This window comes from Molothrus aeneus, chromosome 19 (genome assembly GCF_037042795.1).
Source record: "Molothrus aeneus isolate 106 chromosome 19, BPBGC_Maene_1.0, whole genome shotgun sequence".
In the NCBI taxonomy this organism is placed as follows: Eukaryota; Metazoa; Chordata; class Aves; order Passeriformes; family Icteridae; genus Molothrus; species Molothrus aeneus.
This window is the reverse complement of record NC_089664.1, coordinates 10,837,000-10,857,949: the sequence shown is the minus strand read 5'-3', so window position 1 is coordinate 10,857,949 and position 20,950 is coordinate 10,837,000. Positions and strand designations below refer to the sequence as shown.

Here is a 20,950-nt window from a genome sequence, read left to right as displayed (position 1 = left end):
CTGTGTTTGGGGTGAACAATGCTGAAAAGAGTTTTGTACAAAGGGGACGATTGTGACTCCGGTTGTTTTGGCCATAGCGGGTTATGGAAGCCTTCTGTTGCCCTTGCAATTTCTTTTTTCCATGGAATATTCTAATTTATTTCCCTGGACTTTGGTTGGAATTTTCTGGAAAATTCCTGTAGGTATTGCAGAGCATCATATGAATTACCTGGAGGCACCAAGTGTTGTGATGGTCTGGTCCAGCATGGAGGGCTTTTCATGCAGCACTTCAATGAGAAACCTTGTGTTGTTTAAATAAAAGCACAAAGGTAGTTTTCTTTTTGTGATTATAACTGTAGAATAGGTTTTTCACCTTAAAGAATCCAGTGAATCTTGCTCAGCAGGTCAGCTGGGACTGTGAGGCTTTTGGGAAGCGAGGGATTGGCCCGGTAAAGGGCAGGTGTGTAGAGCTCGTGCAGGTCATGGGGCTCCACAGCAGCTTCAAGGGAAATTTGCTCCTCAGTGAAGTGCTGGGGAAGATCTCTGCTCATTGCAGGCGTTAGCTCTGAGCGCTGGGGCTGTTCCCAGGACAGCAGTGTCACCTGCAGTGGCACTCCCTCCCTCAGCTCTGCTCCTGCTGCGCTGAACACGCGGCAGAAACAGAGGGAAAAGTAGATGCATGAAAAGGTTGGGATTATTTGGTTTGAAGACGAGTAAGATAGAGTTATAAATAATAAATGGTCTGGAGAACATAAATTTGGGCTTTTAGGCAGTTTCATTTTGCCAGGAACAAAGGGAATTGAAAATGAAATTCAGATGAGACCAATGCAGAACCGAGGAGAGGGAAACGGCGTCTCACACCAGCGAGGGGGGACAGGGGGACATCTCCTGAGCCCAGGCTTGGCTGCTGCTCCCAGGAGCACGAGTGGCCCCCAGGACACCGAGCTGTGACCAGCACGTGGCCGGGCAGGGGCTCCTGGCCCCTGGGTCAGGCTGCAGTCAGTGCCCTGAGCTGTGGGCTCTGTCCTGGCTGGGACACCGTGGGCTGGGGATGCTGTGTCTGATGTGACCTGAGCTCCAACCTCTGGTCCCAGCATTTGTGTTTCAAAGTGACATGTAATATGGGGTTGTTTTGCAGGATGTACTTGTGTTGCTTGGATTGCTTTTGCCTGCCAGTTGCTTTTAAAAATATTCCAGCTGTGCTGTTCATATAGAGCTGTACTCCCTGATTAAAATTCCTGGTTGCCAGATACAAGGCTCCTCCTCCTGCCCAAATAGCTTTGCAAACCAGTTTTTTCATGCAGAGCAATCTCTCCGGTGGGAGCCTTCAGCTCTCGGATTTCCCTGGAACTGTCTGCAGTGACATCTACTGACATGAGCCGAGACTGACTGCGAGGGCTAAGGGGCAAAATTTACTGATCTGCTCATTCAGAGTCTCTTCTATTACATTGTCATCTTCTCTGCTTCCCCAGGGGTGCCCCTCTCGCTGCCTGTGAGCAGTATCCCCCACAGCTGTCCCCGTGCTCCTTGCAGTCCTTCCCCCAGTGTGGCCTCTCCCATGGGTGATGGCCAGGACAAGGACCCCTGCCTTGGATCTTTCTGGGGGATTTTGTGCCATTGTGTTCACAAAAACGTGTCCGAAGGAGCCCCATTAGGCTGGGAGTAATGCATTGAGGCAGTTCCCTGATAGTGCTGCAAAGCTGCTGTCACTGCGGGGTGTGCTGCCCCGTGTCCCTAACTGTTTGTTACGTGTGGGACACAGGTGAAAATGCCACTGCAAACTGCTTTTCTGTTGTGTGCTGTGAAGCACAGACACGAGCTGAGGAGATGAGGAGCCCCCCAGGTACACTGGCTCATTTTTCTCTTCTAATGCTGAACGCCAAGTGATCAAAAATAACAATAAATTAGGAAAATCCTTACACCCCTTGTCTTAAATCTCAACCCATTTTGGCTGGTTTTGTCTCTGCCTTGCTCAGGCAGTTTGCTTGGTTTCTCCTTTTAACTTCCCTTTCCAGCCCAACTTCGTTAACCGTGTGCCTAACGAGTGCTTTGCTTGAAGCTAACGAGGGCTGCGGGGAGCTGCCAGTGATGATTGTTTTGTAAAACTGCATGTGCATCTGTCTTGCAGAAATGCTGCTCATGGATTCTCACTTATTCAGGTGGACAGTATGAAGGTCACCATGAAGGATATCTTACAAAAGGCCTTAAAGAGAAGGAAGGGATCACAGAGAGGCTCAGGTGGGTTATTTATCGTATTTTCTAGAGGGCAGGGTGTTTTCTCCACGAGTATATTTTATATCTCTTTTTAACTGTTGTGAACGTTGCTCAGGTTTTGGGGGGTTGTGTCCCAGCCCCACTCACAGCAGTTCTGTGCACAGGTCTGTGTTCTCCATGCTGGCACAAAGCTGGCAGTGCAGGAGCTGCATAATGTTTGCTGCAGAGCAGTATATCCATTCCTGCAAATATTTATTTATGATAACAAAGCCATTTGCATTCAAGACCAGTTCATGGTAATTTGGGATGATGGGTAGAAGTGCAGCAAGTCCAGCCCATGATAGAGTTTGTATATATACTTCTAATTTATGTAATAAAATTATGCTTAGTGTGATTTTAAATAATTTCAAGGATTCGTTGTTACTTGTAGTGAAAAATTTACTTTCTGCAATGTTATCAAAATAGTGCTGTTATAGTTAAGGCATATGAACACTTAAAAAAGGAAAATGTACAGTGCTCGTATTTCTATTTTAAACAATGTTTTTCTGGGGGGTAGATGTGCATTCACATATATGTTAGTGTATATATTTCAGAAGTATAAGGCTGAGAGATCTTTCCAGCAACAAGAAATAATTACTGAGAGAAATTGCACTGAGTCTTGTCACGCAACAAAGGAACTTTAATATAAACCCATCTATATAGTGGGAAAGATAAGGATCTTGTCTTTGTAAATGAATGAAACCTCCTTATACACCCTCAGTTTTAACTATGGGAAAAGAAAATAAACCCCGTTCTCCTTAGAAAAAGTAGTTCAGTGCAGTTTTTAAATGCGTGTATAATCTGTCATGGATTTAATTAGCTATCTTCAGATGAGAGCTGAAGTTTTAATAAAAGTTAGAAGAGATAACACAGTGAAGGACACGGATGAGCTGTCTCAAGGCCATATTCCAAGGGAACGATAAGAGCTGTAAAAAATGGCAGAGAAGAGCAATTGAATGGAGCAATGAAAATCTGATTCTCGTAAAAAAAAAAAAAAGGGGGGGGAGGAGGAGAGGAGCAGTGCCGGGGGTGGAGAGGGGCCCCGGCAGCCTGCAGCAATTTGGAGGGTGGCCAGGAGCCATCGCTCAGGCCGGCTGCGCGCCGCGCTCCAGATGTGCCAGCGGCACTCGCGCCCTGCCAGCTGACTGCGCCGTGTGATAACCTGCTCTCTGGATGCCCATCGCTGGCCGCAGAGATAGAATTAAATGATGATGATCTTCCCACAAGTTGGGAGAGGAAACAATGCATATAAATCTTGATTTCATCTCAGCGTGAGAAGTCTTTATCCATCATCACTCATAATGAACAAGTCGTTAGCGGCGATGAATGGTGGTGGGGTTTTTTCAAACACCTCTTTTGTTCACTTTTTGGGTGACTTTTATTTATTTCCTGGGGTCAGATTTCCCTTCCCTGAAGGAAGGTTGCTAAAGGATTCACTTAGCTCAGTCTTTAAACTGCTTCCCCCCTTCGTGTAACAGATGTTTTATTCTTTGTCCATTTGAAATTTGATTCTGCTTTGACTTTGTTATTTTTGCTCAGTAGTTTAGAGAAGGAATGGACCTGGCATTTCTTCTTTCAGCTAATACATTCACCTCTGCTGCCTTGGCCCTCCTGCTCAGAACCCTTTTCAGGAACAGGGTATATAGGGATGTATCAGAATTTTTTATCACCATTAACTTACCTTATCCAAACCTTTCCGTATTCCCAATTACATCCCTCTCCCAAAATGTGGATGATCAGGCTTTAGGAGAGTGGGGGGGCTTAGGAAGGTCTTGCTGTTATCTTCAAAGCAGCAGCAATTGTAGCTGTGTGCAGAGAGGGGACCCTCTGGATCCAGACAGGCTGTGCCAGCCCCCATCTGCCACAGGCTGTGCTGTGAGGGCAGGGAGAGCTCAGGATGCCACCACAGTGGGCACAGAGAGACTGGAGCAGGAGTAAAAGGAAAGATTTTGCCATCATTTCTCGCCTACCCCCAGATCCCTCACCATTGCAGAGGATGTGCCTCTCGCTGTCACTGGGAGATGCAGGGATAAATGGAATTGCAGATCAGAGCATTAGCACAGCACAGGCCTGGACCAGGGTGCTTCAGGTCATTATTAACCAGTGGATTAGGATGTCAAAGTTCTGAATAAAAGATAAGACATAATTTAGGAGAAACATTTCTCCTCATTCAGCAATGTTTCCTTTAAAGCTGATTGGTCTGATTTTTAAAAAGTCGTTACTAAAAATAGGCTGAACGTGTTTATTTAAAGTTTTTGGAATATTTTAATAAAACAGAAATGCCCATGAGCTTTTCTGCCTGTCTGAAATGGGCCTCCAGATCAGCCTTTTCGGGACAGATGAATTTATTGCATTACAGCTTATGCTGTTGTCAAGTACTGGTAGAAGCAGTTGCTTTCTGATCTGTTTTCACCGCTGACTTACAGGACATTTTTCAGATTGGTCCTGAATTGGTAAGAAAATGCAAACCTGGGCTGGCTACTTTGGGTGAGGAAAATTTGAGGAATTCCTGTGGTACAATTGGGAAGGGTTTGTTCAGCATGACTAGGGGTTTTGGGCTAGTTTTCTCTAAATACTTTGTTCAGCCAGTAAAGATTATTTGTTGCAGCAAAATACTGATCAGTAAGAGACAGAAGTGGGCTAGAACCTTTTCTTCATAGAAAGGGGCCTGAAAAAACAGCAGCAATATTCTGACTGTGCCTAGCTCTATTTAGATAAAATTATTGCAAACTGTTCAAACTATTTCACCTTCCTTGCAATTCTTCTTCCTTAGTGTCTCAGGGCTTTTGACATATGAACTCTGACCATTTTTAAATACTAATATTTGAGCCAGCCAAGGGGAAGTGCAGGTGGTGAAGTAACTGGATGTGTGGTAGCTGAGAGAGCCTGGCCCCGAGTCCTCTCCTGGAGGACGTGGTTGTCCTGCAGCAGGACTGTGGGACCTGGTGACCTGTCCCACCACAGGCACCCACGGGGGGCTAATGGCAATGCTGGATCATCTCCTGCCACGTGCCCAGATCACCAGCCGGGAGAAGCGCAGGAAGGGCTGCAAGTTAGGAGAAAGCCTGTAACAACCAGTCAGTGCTGCATACTGGAGAAGATAAATCTGCAGAGGAAATCGTTGAGGCAGATGTTTAATTAGTTGGAGCCAGGCTGGATAAATCAGGATAGGAGCTGTCTATGCAGAAATGCCGGTGTGCCTTCCCTTCCTCTGGGCTGGTGTCACTGCCTTTGGAAACAAACTGTTCTTTCTGCTGAGGAGAGAAGCAGCAGAAGGAGTCCTACAGCCTCTCCCTTACTGTAATGGATTCCCCTGTGTACAGTCATAAAATAGAAAATGTAATTGATGTTTTCTTATGGTAATGAAAACTAACGAAGTCGAATACTTTATCATCAATTTGTTTAACCTATTGCGTGCTCAGCAGCATGTATTGCACAGGCATATTTCATGGGAGGGCTGGAAATAAAGCTCTGCAGTTCTGGGATGAGCTTCTAGGGGAGACTGCTCTAATCCAGGATGGGCCACCTTGAGGGGGCTCAGGGGCATTGCTCATGCAAGAGGGTTTTCTGAAAACAGCCCAGATGGGAGAGAAAGAGCCGAGGATGGGCACAGAGAGGGGAGCTGGAAGCTCCATCAGTGCCACAGGGACCTGGCTGGGCACAGCTCAGGCACTGGGATAACAGCCCTTGGAGAACACTCATGTCCAGAGGTAGTTTAAGGCTTGTTCTGTATAATCCTGCCATGCCTACATCTCCTTTCTTTGTGCACTTCAGCAGCTGATGGTGTAAATAAAAAATCTCTCTGCAGCGTGGCAGATCTGCAGAAAAGAACTCACATGCTGGAGATTGAGAGCATAAGAACTTCCTGTTCTCCTTGAATTTATCAGTAAAAATGTCAGATACTGTGCTGTCTGGATTTTGAACAGCTCTAATAACCGAGTCCTGAGAAGCTGTTTTAGAAGGTGAGATTTGGGTGTTTTAGTAGCTGGGATAATTCTGCTCCCCAGAGATCAGTTAACATTAACTTCTGGAGGTAAGTTAGGTAGCTGTTGGGCATGCTTGAAATCCCACTGTCAGCTTGGCAGAGGAAGCTTTGTAGGTCGTACAGATCAGGTTGCAGAACTGTAAAACACCATTACCCCTAGAGCTTGATTTGCTTTACTGGGAAATGATTTTCCTGCTCGGTCAGTCTGGTGTGTGTTTCTGCTGGTCTTACTTTCACCAGTACTCATGTGTTACCCCATTAACATGTAAGAAATCTGGGTTGTGGTAGGTGTGCACTTTAAATCCTGCTTTTTTAGGGAGGCTCAGAGGGACCAAGGCAGGCACAGCTCTTCCAAGGTGGAAGGCAGAGCCCATGCTCTGACCCCAGGGCTCAGCTGGGGCTGGGGCTGACAGCAGCCCACAGTGTGCAGCAGGCAAGGAGATCTTACCAGGCTTTTTATCTCTGCACCAAAGCCTGCACTCAATATTGCCTATAAAATATGTTTGCATGGATTATGATTTTAAGAACATAAGAAAGATGGTGACTTCATCCTTGATACTTCATGTATCTTGATGCCATGGTGATTCTCAAATTAAATATGTGCAGGAACTATATGTACACTTGGAAGTCATCTCCCTGCCTGTGAGCTGTCTCATTCCTGCTGCTCTTCCACAAACACATTCCCTGGGACGCCAGTTGCCTTCTCCTCCAGAGCTCAGCTGAATGGACTATAAATACTAATGTAAAGTAAATAACAATGCAGGGAGAATGTGTGCAGAGGCTTTGTTTTCAAACAAATTAAGCATGGATGTCAGTATATAAAAACCGAATGTTCTTAGAAGGAGATGAGAGACAAAACTAAACAACATAAAATGCTGAAATGTTGGAATAATCCTGCCTGCTCCTGGTCCGTGTCAGCCTCTCTTCATCTGAAATTTCTAGTGAACAGAGAAGTCTCCTCTGATTAATCTTGTCTGATTTCAAGTAGAAATTCTTTGCAGGGTGAACATGCTACTGATTATTATTTAATAGCTGCCTCCGACTGCAAACATCCCCCAACCAGAAAGGCTCAGTCCTTTTAAGAACAAAATGCTCTACAAGTTTAATTGTTGTAAACAAAACCTTCTGCCAACATTGCACAGACGTGACCTGTATTTTCCGTAGGTTAGAGGGAGAGTTATTAGCTCAGTGTTCTGTGAGTTTGGAGAAAGATTAATACTTTTTCAATAAATGAAAACAGCTGCTTTGCAATAACATTCAAGTCCCTAACAGCTGTCAACCAGTGCTTTTTGCATTCTTTAAAATGTGTAAAGTGACCAAAAATAGTTTAAAATAATCTTCCTGGTCTGTTTAAGTGTATTATTTCACTGCCACAGGAAGCTGAATAATAAGAAAAGAGAAAGATTCGAGAAACAGGCGTAGAACTTAAAGATAAAAGCCTCCGTATCATATTTTAGTCTCTACACCAGAATCAGAGGAATTACAGCTGCCAGGGCCAGGGAAAGGAGCCTATTCCATCCCCTGGTTCCTGGGAGCACAGTCTGTTACAGAGCCAGGTTTTGTGGTGGTTGATTATTGCCATGGTTTAGATTTGTTCACACAAAATTCAGGTCACCCTCAGAACCTGGAGACTCTCAGATGAAGAGTTCTGCTTGGGGCTCATCTTTGTTTGAGGAGCAGCTGGGGAGGAGAGCTCTGAGTTGTGTTTGAAAATTCAGTTTCTGACGTGTCAGTGTCAGCACCACATTTAATGTCAAATTTCGTGACTTAAATGTTCTAAAGCATCTGCTAGAGGAGCTGTGGGCCTTGCTGGGGTTTTCCTTCCTCATCTTACCTTGTTGGTGGGAGAGTAGGACAAAAAAATGTCTGTAAAGGGAGGTGTGTGTGTGTGTCTATTTTGATTGCACATATATGAACTTATTTATACATTTTATAAAAGGAGAATTAAAAAGATAAACTATGTAAAGCTGCAGCCCTGTGGATTAAAGCACTTCTAACAGATGAACTACAGTTAGAATAAACTGTCATTAAAGTTTGATACTGTCATGGAATGATGGTAACTGAGGAGTTTAAATTTAAAAGTAAATATGTTCGAGTAGGCGATGCATATGTTTGCTCTGACTCTTTCTGGGATGGAAGCCCCAGCATCTGTGACAGTGAAAAGCCAATTAATTTGTGTTTCCTTGTGTTCACACTCATGCTTTTCTGCTTAATAGTAGTGGTGAGTGGCTCTGGCTCCCAGTGCTTTGTTTTGGATCATTACAGCAGCCCTGCAGAGCCTGGTGCAGGGTATGAGCAGCTCTACCTGCAAACCCCTCAGGGATCCCTGCAAACGCCTCAGGGATCCCTGCAAATGCCTCAGGGATCCCTGCAAACCCCTCAGGGATCCCTGCAAACGCCTCAGGGATCCCTGCAAGCACCTCAGGGATCCCTGCAAGCACCTCAGGGATCCCTGCAAACCCCTCAGCTCTACCTGCAAACCCCTCAGGGATCCCTGCAAGCACCTCAGGGATCCCTGCAAGCACCTCAGGGATCCCTGCAAGCACCTCAGGGATCCCTGCAAACCCTTCAGGGATCCCTGCAAACCCCTCAGGGATCCCTGCAAGCACCTCAGGGATCCCTGCAAACCCCTCAGGGATCCCTGCAAACGCCTCAGGGATCCCTGCAAACCCCTCAGGGATCCCTGCAAGCACCTCAGGGATCCCTGCAAGCACCTCAGGGATCCCTGCAAACCCCTCAGCTCTACCTGCAAACCCCTCAGGGATCCCTGCAAACCCCTCAGGGATCCCTGCAAGCACCTCAGGGATCCCTGCAAACCCCTCAGGGATCCCTGCTGCTGCCAGGGGGCTCTGCCTTACCCGGGCACGGCTGTGCCAGCATTCCCAGGGCTGTGCTGGCATTCCCAGGGCTGGGATCACTCAGCCCCAGTGCCGGCATTCCCAGGGCTGTGCCAGCGTTCCCAGAGCTGTGCCAGCATTCCCGGGGCTGTGCTTGGCTCCCTCACCGCTCCCGACCAGAGCCAATGCTGGAAGGGGCAGAGCTGCTCCCTGCCCGGTTTTGGGGGGGTCCCCGGAGCAGGGGGGTGAGCAGGGAGAGCCCCTGGGTGCAGAGGGGGGCGATGGAGCTGCTGGGAATGATTTCCTCCTGCCCAAGCCCGGCTCAGCTCTGCAGCAGGATGATTTATTTATTCCACACACCCTTTCCCTCTCCCCAGCCCGTGATGCTGAGCAGAGCCCGTGTGTTGGTGTACGGGGAACAGCTCGTCAGGAATAAAGTGTGTGAATCGTTGGTCAGAACAGCACTGGCTAGCTAGCTCTGTGCCTCGGGCTGGTGAGGGGCTGGGTACCAGCCCAGAAGAATTTTTCATGCCCAGCCTCCAAAATGAAGGTGAAATATTGATCAGTTTTGGATCTGTTGGTATTGAATCCATGTGGTTACTGGTTCTTCTGGATTGGGAATAATGCTGTAATTAAGGTGACATTTTAAACTGGGCAGCTCAGTGTTTGGGTGACTGAGATTTTTGTGTTTGTCTCACCCACTGTGATGAACAGAGGCTGTGCTGGTCCCTGGTACCTTCACGGGACCAGCTCCTCCCTGCTCTGTGTTCTGAGCCCTCGAGTGCACTGTGGTTGTGCTGCCCAAAACTGCAGAACAATCACTGGTGCCTTCATAGCCAGGGAAAAGCACCTTTGTCCCTTGAACATCCCGGCAGTGGCAAGCCCTGGCGCTGGTCAGTCGGGAATGCCCACCTGGGCTGGCCCCAGGACAGTCCCTTGGGGACAATTCCAGGTGCTGGAAGGGCCAGGCTGAGAGCGGGGCAGCTGCAGAGTTTACAATAAAATCTCTGTATTGGATTTCTGCTGTAGGTGCTTTACATTATAGATCAAACATGATGATTTTGTCTCAGCTTTTTTTTTAGAGCTGCACATTGCTAACGCAAAAAGGTAGCAATTAAGTAAAACCCTTCTGTTGAGCTGTGCACAGCCCGGGTTGCTGCTGGCCGTGCTGCACATTTGTTGTTCCCCAGAAAAGCAATCCAGAAATGAAGTGTTTGTTTCTTTTTAAGGGGCTTTTGACTAAATTCTTTAATTTCACTTGCTGTCAAGGTAGTGTTAAGTAAAATAGGTTTGAACTGCTGTAGTTTTTGTGTACTGGACTAGATGTCAGAAACCTTTGCCATCACTGGAAATTCTGTCACTCTGGATTTACTATCTGTTTCCCACAGCTGAATTCCTGAGCAGTGTGATTTAACACCTTGGCTCTCCATCAACCAGGCCTGGCATTTATTTGAATGCATTACACCACTGGTTTCCATAAACTATTTTACAATTGTTTCATATAAATGACTGTTTATTTCTACAAAAACCATCTGTATTTCTGTGGAGAGCGGCAGATAACTGTGTGTAAAATTCAGTAATGTCACAACAGTGCAAGTTAAGGAAAAACAGATTGGGCTAAAAAAAACCCTCTTGTGCTTGTGCATAATGTTAAAAGTTTGTTTTCACTATTTAAATATCTTTATTTATTAACCAGTATTTGCATTTGTAATGATAAAATCTTTATTCCACTTCAGAGGTGTTGAGGGGCTTTGGGGATTTTTAGCAGATAAACAGATTTAAGATGTCCTCGCAGCAGCAGGATTGGAGATGTAAACATTCTGCTCTGCAGCCAGTTCCTCTCTCACTGTTTACATATTTTCTGTTGTTTTATTGTCATTGCCAAGCACACAATGGAATCCTGCCCTTTCTGTCATGTTCTGAGAAGGCTCCTGAGCCCTTTCCCTGTTCCCACTTTCTCTGCTCTCCTCAGTGCCCTGACCCTGCTCCTCCCTCTGCCCTTTTGGTTATGGCCCAGTGCTCGTGCCCTGGCCCAGGGCCACGTCCAGCATCCACGGGGACCAGGGTTCCCCCAGGCCTCCCCAGGGACGAGGAGCTGCCTCGATTTCCCTCCTCCCAGCCAGCACCCAAGGAGCCTCCACACTGAGCTATTTTAATTCCTCCATCTGCTGCCCATGTGGTGGCAGAGGGAACACTGGAATCCAGCAGTCTTACACTTAGCACGACTGATACTTTCTGACAGACTATTTGAAATGATAGAAATACATAAATCTCCTCTTTTTTATGACCTTGTAATAGCTGCAACATATTTCCAGCAAATATTTTCTATAGCAATAATAAAAAAGCGATAACAAAAAAATAAATATAAATATAGTTTAAACTCAAGCGGAATCGTGCTTTCAAAGCCCAGGGATGGAGCAGCAAAGCAATAAATCACAAATCCTTGTGAAAGAAGGGCCTTGAAATGGAAAGTCCCACAGACATCAGTGTTAAGTGTTTATCAACAGGGGTTTTTGACTGCTCTGCTGCCTTCTGCCTGTGCTCAGTTCCCTTTTGCTTGTTCCCTCCTGCCCAGCATCTGTCACCGTGGCTGTTGGGCTGTGGCTGCCTAACTGCCCACATCTCTGATCTTCTCTTTCTTATTTTCTTTGTTACTTTTTCTTTTCCTTTGTGATTTCCTTTGCCCCCAGAGGCTGTGGCTGCCCTGGATGCCTGGCAGTGCCCAGGGCCGGGTTGAACAGGGCCTGAGCAGGCTGGGGCAGGGAAGGGATCCCTGCCATGGCAGGGGTGGGGCTGGAGGAGGTTCCCCTCTGGCCTGAGCCATTCTGTGGCTCCGTGGTGCTTGCAAAGCCCTGTGAGCAGGAGCAGTGTCTGGGTGTGCTGGAGGCCAGGGTGGAGATGCTGCCCCATGAACACCATGGGTGAGGTGTTGCTCACACCAGCTTTGTGCAGGGCTTTGTGGAAGGAGTGCAAGGACAGACGGGTTTGCCTGGGCTTTCCCACCAGGCAAACTGAAATTGTAACAGGAGCCCCTAGCAAGGAGCAGGATTAATGGATGACACGTGAGCAAATGCAGCATACAGGGGCATGGCTTTGGCAGAGCAGGCTCTGCTCCAGCAGGCTGAGAGGGAGCCAGAGACCATCTGAAAGGGATGGTGGGTTTGCCATGGCATGCTTAGATTTCCAAAAAAGATTTGACAAAGGCTCATAAAGCAATTAAGCTGTCACAGGATGAGAAGGAGGATCCTCACATGGATTAATAATTGATTAAAAGACAGGAAACAAAGAATAGGAATAATGGCCCTTGGTGATTAGTAACTAGGTTACTGGTGGAGCTCCAGTGGAACTGGTGGAACCTGCATTGTTCCTTAATGTGGGGCATGGAAAGGATGTGAATGCTGATGTGACAAAATGTGCTGTTGATACAAAAGAGGTAAGAATAGTGCAAATAAAAGCTGTCTGTGAAGCACTGCAGAGGTATCCACAGTGCTGAGTGACAGGACAATAAAACGAGAGAGGGAAGTCAGTGTCAATGAGTACAAAATAATATACAGGGTGAAAAGCAACTGTAACTATATGTGTACAATGATGGGCTCTAATTACCTTCCATCAGTCAGGAGAAGTATCCAGTATCATCACAGTAGTTCTCTGAACACTTCAGCTCCGTGTTGGAGCAGGCAGAAAGACAAATGGAGCATCAGGAACTGAGTCCATAAATCCCAATGTACCCAGATCCTAATTGTTGTGTTTTGTCTCAAAAAAGAGAAGTGAAGAGATGCAGAAAGGGATGCGTATGGAAATGGATCAGGCACATGAAATGAGGAGCAGATGCTGGGAGGGAAGGGCTTTTCTGGTGTGGAAAAGGCACAGCTGGGTACAAGAGGTGTCTGTGAAGTGCAGGTGGTGGGGACAGTGAATTGGGAAGGTTTTATCCTGGTAGCTCGGAGACAGGAGCTGCTCACCCCAAACATTGGGGTGGCAATGGCTCATTGGAACAAGAGGAATACTTTTCCTCACACGGTGTAATAAATTCAGGAGGTAAATGTCATGGAAATGGGAAATTCAAAAGTGTTTTGGACAAATGCATGACTGTAAAGGGAACAGAAACAGCTGATGTAGCACAGGTGGAACTGGGGTGTTGGTGAGGATTATGGGAGCTCTTGAAGGTGAAGAGAGGCATATTCAGGCATAGGGATGTGTTTTGTTGCAGAGACTAACGCTGTAAAATATAGCCTCAGTTTTCAACAGTTTGAGTGTTTTTGTTGATACTGGTCTTTTTTGTTTAGGTTTGACAACTCCACAAACATTAAATATTCTTTCTATAATCCTTATTTCACCCTGGTAACTAGTTTGGAGATGGAGGGGGTTTAGTTGGGGTTTTGTTCAAAGCCTGGTTCCCTGTTGCAGTGTTAGTATTGTTTATTGTGCAGATTCACCCCTGACCGTGGCATTCTTCATTGCTATTGAAAGTTAATGGGGGAAAAATTGCATTCCAAACATTTGAACCCATAGTAGCCATGGCTGAACTTAGTTGATCTCTGGTGATCGGTTCAATTTAGTTACGATTTTTAGCCATTAGGCTGGGGCTGAATGATGGTGATTTGGTTGAGGCCAAATGTCTGCAGAAAATTGGCTGTTTGATAAGAGCCCTGTTATCAGAGGGGGATACTTTCTCATTTACATTTAGATGAGTATTGATTATTTATTTACTCAGAGAAGTGAGATTCGTTCCCAATCTTATCTCTCTAGTCTCTGCTTGTCAGCAGAAAGAGAGAGAGAGCTCCTGACAACAGCCCAAGATAACAGCACTTTGTAGTGGAGATAAAAGTTGGAATGGGCCTTTTTCTAGTCTTGACTGAAAGGATAAGTTTTAAAAATTAGAACTGATGGGTCGTGCTTTCAAAAGCCCTTTCTGAAAGCTTTGCAGCTTAAATGGCAACAGAATTGGTTTGTTGGTATGCAGGTGGCTGTTCCCTCCTGCAAGGGGGACCCTTAATTTGATTACAGGGTGGGATTCTTCCCAGGCACCTTTGTGTGCTCATAGGGAACTGTGGGTCTTGGGGTCTTGGTTTTAATTCCTGATGAACATTCCTGTCTCTAAAGGGGTGTCTTGAAATAGCCAGGTGGGTATCTGTGGATAGACTCCATGGTGAGAGTGGTTCCACAGGGATTCAGGTGGAAGGGATGTGTGGGATGGAGGATCACCCCCAGGAGGGGTGTGGAGCCCCGGGAGCTGCCAGCAGCAGGAAGGCTTGGCCTGGGACAATGGCCAGGACAGTCCGTGCCAGGATTTTAAAGGTTTATTTTACAACTGCATTGAACATTTGCATGAGATTACAGAAATCCATATAATCCATCTTTGGTATTGCCACTTGAAAATTTGTTGAAATTCACAGAGCAGGATTCCATTAGGGAACCATTAAATTATCCAATATTCCTACTACAGTGACATCATTTGAACTTGTGAGAGAAGCCTGATAGTAAAACTCCTCCACAGACTCAGCCTAACGTTCTTCATCTGTTGGCAAGCAGAGGTCATGTAAATGTGGACAGATATTTAAAGCATAATTGAAGAGTAGATACTCTCTGAAAATCCATTTGCAGTTTTTTATTCATTTCTCAGTATTTACTGTTTTTTTAATTTCTCAGTATTTTCTGGTTTTAAGGAGTTATCCATGAGGCAGGTTGACCTGGTTCCTGCTCTGGAGCTCTCTTTCCCTGCTTCCTTAGCAGAGTTAACACAGGCTTGACACAAACTGGGTAAAACAATTTACCTGGTCATGGGGTTCTTCAGCTGCTCCAGATAGAAATGACCCTGAGGCACTGCAGGGTGTGTTGAGGGGTGATCCCCGATGGCTGCCCTCAGGGTTCAGCAGCATGGGGACTGTTTCTGATGGGGATGATGTTTTTGGGGTGGATCCAGCTGGTGGAATCGGATCCTCACGGAAGGACCATGAACCCTGCCTACCTTTGACCCTTCCATCGTGTCAGGGTTTGCTCCCATTGAGCAGGGCTTTGGGACTGGGTACCAACAGCACAGATGTCCAGATCTGTGCCAGCAGTGCCCTTGGATGTAGCTCAGGAATCTCTGGAAGGTGCTTGGGATGAACAGACAAAGCCATTGGGCTTTGCTTTCACTGGTCCTGTTCTTAAACCTACACCAGATTCTGAATCCAAGTTGATTTACTGCTTTGAGATTTGTTTCAATTCAGTATATTTTGCTTCTGCCTAACAAGCAGGCCTCTGTTTATCTAATTTATTTTAAATTTAAATAGTTAATCACATTTCCAGTAGCTGGGAGAGGAGCAGTGTTGGTGCTGGGTCTGTTTGCCTTTCTCTGTGCTGCGTGCTTTGCACTGCTGATGCTTTGGCAGCTCCTCGTGCCACCAGTGGTTGTGCTGGGCAGGGTGGGAGCTCCTGTGCCCTGCAGAAAGCCTGGCACTGCATCTGCTCTGAGTGGCACTGGGAATAAGGAGAGTCCCCCGTGCTCCACAGGGAGAGAACGCGCCCGGCCAAGCAGCGAGAGCCTCACGCGGCTGTGGGGAGAGGGAATGAGCAGCTGTAATTGAAATTCTGCTGTAGTAAATTTAAAATTAATTGGCCAACAAATTCCATTCCTTAGGCATACCATCTGAGGCTGAAAGACTTAATTTTTGTTATATATTTTAAATATTTCATCATATATATGCTCGTAATTCAAAGTCAGCAAACAGAAATCTTTTAAGTAGTGGTGAAGAGGGAACAGATTTTGTTAGTTCAGTTCTAGGTTTTTTGTTACTTTGAGACTTGGTTAAAGAAGTTTTGAATCACTTATGATTTTTCAGGTATCTGTTCAGGTTATTTTACTGGATTATGGAAAATTATTTATGGAAAATTATTGTTTATGGAAAATACACAGCTGAGAACTTGGTGTGCACTTCAGCTCTCAGGTGTGAGCAGGAGTGGTGTGAGGACAGGAGGGCTGGAACTGGCTCAGGGGCTTCACCTGGAATTGGATCAGAGTGTCCTGGTTTTGTTCCAGTTAAGCCATGTAGTTTAAGGATCCATTCAACTAGAAGATTTTTTTTAATGGCCTAGTTCTTGTAAAAACAATTTTTTATACATTTTCTGTAGCTGTAAAACAGCTTTTTAAGTGGTATTGTCCTTACTTTGGGGGTTTGGTTGGGCAAGAAAGAAGCTGGCACCTGAACCTTCAAGATCTACTGTTAAAATGTGAAAAGAATTCATTCAAAGCAGCAGCATCTGTCCCTCTGTGTGATGCAGTCCATAGGGATGGGCTGATTTCCTTCCCAGGTGCTTCCAGTGCTCTGTGCAGGCAAGAGGGATGGGCAGCAGGGAGCAAACACTGGGGGCTTCTTCACTCAGGAAAGATGCCCCAAAAATGCCCCCAGGGTGTACAGCGAGGTCCGAGGGTGTTTCCCGCTCCAGGCAGGGGCTTGGTGCAGCCTCACCTGCGCAGGGACAAGGTGGGAGTGTTGGACAGGGGTTTGGCAGGGCAAGGTCAGCTGCAGACAGCGGGAATGTGCTGATTCCTTCTACACCATCCTCCAGCTGCTGACAGGGCCCTTCCTCTGGCAAAGGGCTCTGGGACATCAACACCCACCTGCTGTGCTCCTGGGCTGCCAGTAACCTCGTGTGAGTTGAACGTGCTAAGCCATCACTTTGTTAGAAAACAGATGATTTTACAAGTTACTTTATGTTGCAGGTCCTCAGTATCGGCTGGAGAAGCAGAGTGAACCTAATGTCCCAGTAGATTTAGACTGTACCTTGGAGAGCCAGAGCACTTTGGAATTCTGCCTTGTCCGGGAGAACAGTATGTTTCCCCTTTTCACTTTTGCTCTTGTAAACTGCTTAAACTCACATAAGTTATGTATTTTGGAACACAAGCTGTACTGTCTGGGCAAGTACGTTGTGACGAGACTCTCTGTCCCGAGGCACTTCTCCGTGGTGCCAAAACAATATTCCAGAGGGAAGTGATGGATTTCATACCTTTAGCAAATAGTCTGCATCCTGTTTATCACTTCATGATTAATCTTTTGCTGTTAAACTGCTCTGTAAAGTTATGATCAACCCTGAAAAACACGAAATATGAACCTGTCTGTGCTGCAGACGTTGCTCAGTGAGTCGGGTTGGTCTGCAGGGTGCTGTGCCCTGTCAGTGTGACTGTCAGAGGCACTGGGGGTTTCTAATACAATTTAAAGAAATTAGCCATGCAGAAATAACTGCAGCAGTTTGATGATTTTTGAAGTGCCAGACAAATAATCTTCTCTCCAGCTCTGCTCAAATATTTTTATTCTATTACTGTTTTCATTATCCTAATTTTTATTTCCTGATTTATTTCTTTACTTGAAACAAAATGAAACTTTGAAAAAAGACATTTAACATTGGTTTGTGTTTGTTCCCCATGGGATTTTGATCCATTCTTCATTCTTTACAGCAGCCATGCTCTCAGGTTTGGTGTTCTTTCATTCCATTTTGTGTAAAAGTGTTGATTGTACTAATGAGTAAAGCCAGTCAGTTCCTGCCCTCAGCCAAGAACACTGCACAGACATTGTAAGAGCCTGCTTCAAGCAGTGGAAGAGTTTGTTCCTTCTGTGCAAAGGTTAAACCTTTCAATGGGCGCTTTTTGGCCACAGCAATTGTATGTGATCCCAGCAGGGCAGCAGAGCATCCCCAGAGCAGCCCTGGGTGCAGCACAAGGGACAGGAGCAGCCTGAGCCCCCGGTGCTGCTGGGGCTGGGATTGGCACTCTCAGCTCTGGCTGCTGCTCTCCCTGAGGTCAGACTTGCTCCCAAAATGTTCCTGGTGCTCCTGGTTCATTTCTGCACAAAGTGGTTCTGAGAAACTGTAGGAGAGACCTTGGCAAGAGGGAGCAGGGGGGCTGTGCTGAGGAAATGGAGCAATTCTGGCCTCACTAATCGAGTTGTGCTCTTCCACAAGCCAGAATTCCCCGACGTCTGCATCCCACCTATTATTTTTGTATTGATTTTTAATCTATGAAATGATCCTCACTAGTCATACTTCCATGGGTTTTGCTTGTGATTTAAAATAACATTTTTTAAAACCCAGGCTCTGTAATTAAAAGAATACTGTAGATACTGCATCTTAAATGTATTTTCATCATCTGTGGAGGAATCCAGGCTGTGTCCTGTAGCTGTATCCCCTGCAGGTCTTTGCTCTCATGAGTGACTGGGTTCAGGTTGCACCATTGCTGAAGGAGTAAATCTGGTGGAGGTTTGTAAGTGGTGTAGCAGGAGGCAGTCAGTCTGCTCTGCTCCAGGAGAGCCTCAGGAGCCTTGGCTCAGAATGAATGTCAGTCAGAGTGTTGAGGGGACTCCTTTCCCTGCTCCTGCAGTCCTTGTGCTGCACTGCTCCCCTTCCCTCCCAGGCCAGGGACCCCAAAGTGAGCCCTGCCCTTGCACAGAGCCCTGGAGAGCTGTGGGATGGACCCCTGAGGCTGCTGGGTCCAAATTCCCTGGGCTGGGGAGCACCCCTGCCCTCTTTGGCACTCTGTGTGCCCATCCAGGAGGATGCTCTGAGCCCTGCTGGGATGGGGATTGCCCGGGCAGGGTGACCCTGCCCTTCTCTGCACAGAGGGGCTCCAGTTTGTGAGATCACTCACTGTCCCCGCCTTGGGCAGAGCCTGGCTCCCCCCTGCAGTCAGAAAATGGATTTTGGGGTGCTTAGGAGCTATCTTTTGGCATGACATTAGAATAGAAATATTGATAGTTTTCCACTATTAATAAAATAATGGCTTGACAATCCTATCAGCAAACTGAAATATTCACTTTGTGCATTCTGTCTTGATTTGAAATACTTTTAGCTTTGATATGCCAGTCAGAAAAAACTCTGTTGTAACAGCTATTACTTGTAAATGTGCTCTTCCTAGTCTCATAGTCATTTATAAATATATATATGGATGATGGCAAGCATCTCCTGGGAGAAGAGCAGCCACATTCCTTTGGGCAAAGAGAAAGTTTATATTTCAGGGTATTAAATGAAACAAAAACTTTCCATTATTAAGAAATATGTATGGAGAAATCCCCTTTCCAGCCAGCATTTACTAATAGCATTCAAGCTAATAAACTGCTGCCAGTGTGCAGAACTTTTAACTTGCACAAAGATTTATCTTTAAACTGAGAGCTGCACTTTGTAATGTGAAATGCCTTTATGTGTGGTAGGAAGCCGTTCATGGCTAATTTAGTTTTATTCTTGCCATCTTACTTCTGGAAAGTTCCTCTTTCTCATTTTATCATTAGATAGTAATTAGTATTCAAGGGAAATTGGTCTTAATATATTAAAATTGGTTTAGTGCCTTTAGACCTATAGCAAAGCCAATGGCTTATTGGAAAATGTAATTGGGGACTCTGTGTATGTAATTAATTGTATTGCAATTAAGAACTTTCATTAAGCAATATTCTAGTACATTAAAGTAATAAGGGACATTTTTGCAGTGCAGTTAGCTTTGTGTTTTGTTGTTTTATGGAGGAAGTGCAGGTTCCCTTCTCTGCAGCAGGCTGCCGTGGCATTGCAGTGCTGTGCCGCTCCTGTCGGTGCTCGGTGCTGGCACAGGAGCTCCTGCTTCAGCTGGGTCCCCGTGGGAGGAGGCTTCTGCTTTGGCTCCTGCCTCACCTCCAGCTCGTGGAGCTGCTGCTGTTTTTCCACTGCTGTTGGTCTCATTTGAAAATCAGGGTTTCCAGCGAGGAGATGGGCCCGAGTGACCGAGCTCACTCTGCTCCACGGGGACTCAGGTGTGTCCTGGGGCTGTGTGGGCAGCCCAGGGTCAGCTGGAGGGGTCACTGCTGCCCTGCCACAGCTCCTGTCCCAGCACAGGTGCCATTGTGAGCACACAGTGTGGGGACAGGGCCGTGGGCACTGCTCTCCAGCCTGGAGGAGGGTCTGGGCTGGCTCTGGGCAGAGGGGCAGCAGTGCCATTGCCACCCTCCTGCCCCACTGCCAGGCTCTGCCACACCACAGCCCCTCAAGATGCTTTTAAGTGCACCAAAAAGTTTGACATATCTCAGTGTATCTTTGGAGTAGTGCAGCATGAGGGTTTGACATGATACATTATGATAATCCATAGTATAGAGACATTAACACAGGGGTCTGTGACAAAATGCATTGTAATGTCTCGGAAGGAGCCATTACAATTTATCTTGTCATTCTGGAGCATGGAGTGCTTGCAGTGTTAAGATGGCTCTGCATAAATTCACATGGAGACTGTTTAATTTGATTTTTGGAATCCTTTCAAGTCGAATGGCACAGCCCAATTTGTAGCTTAACCCTTTGGTGTCCCCCTTCCCCAAAGGAGGGTCAGTGGTGTGTGAGAAGGGCAGCTCTGGGAAAGCTGTGGTGAAATTCTGTGTCTTGGGAATCTCCTGCTTTATGCTCCCCATGTGGCTTTGGACTCATTTAGCAGCAGATGCTTACAGTGGTGTAGTGTTGAGGCCACTCCAACAGTACAAGTCTCAAGCAAAATTAATACTGAAAAATCTGACAAGTTGGTACCTGCTTTGCTGGAGCTTTAAGATCTGTACTAAAACTCCATCATCTCATCTTCCCATTATTAAAATTTCAGCAAAACATAGAGTTTTCATTAATCTCCTGCAGCAAATTTAGTTCTCTGAACTGGCATTTGGTTCAGCTTTTAGGACTACATTAGCCAGGATATTAAACAAAACGTGTCATTCCTCAGGATCTCCTGTAAGAAGCTAAATCAGTTTTCAAACATATTTATGCCACTTTATCTACCAGCATCTGAATGATCATTTCGAGCTGAGGTGCTTTATTAGCAGCTGGCATCGAAATTACTCTGTGCAATTATATATCACATTATAGTAATGTTGAAATTGGTGTTAATCCAACGTCATAAAATGTAAAAAAAATCTTTAAAGTG

General features: G+C 46.0%; 1 protein-coding gene across 3 annotated transcripts in view; it reads left to right on the top strand.

The window, feature by feature from the left end:
• Window positions 1–20,950, top strand: part of MAPKAP1 (MAPK associated protein 1) — an 80,657-nt gene that overhangs the window by 42,840 nt on the left and 16,867 nt on the right. For 2 of the 3 annotated variants that reach the window (XM_066563100.1, XM_066563098.1), the window contains exons 8-9: window positions 2,108–2,217; window positions 16,760–16,867. In XM_066563100.1, coding sequence (XP_066419197.1) covers window positions 2,108–2,217; window positions 16,760–16,867 — 218 coding nt within the window. The remainder of the gene's footprint in view (window positions 1–2,107; window positions 2,218–16,759; window positions 16,868–20,950) is intronic. The other variant, XM_066563101.1, reaches the window with a different exon arrangement.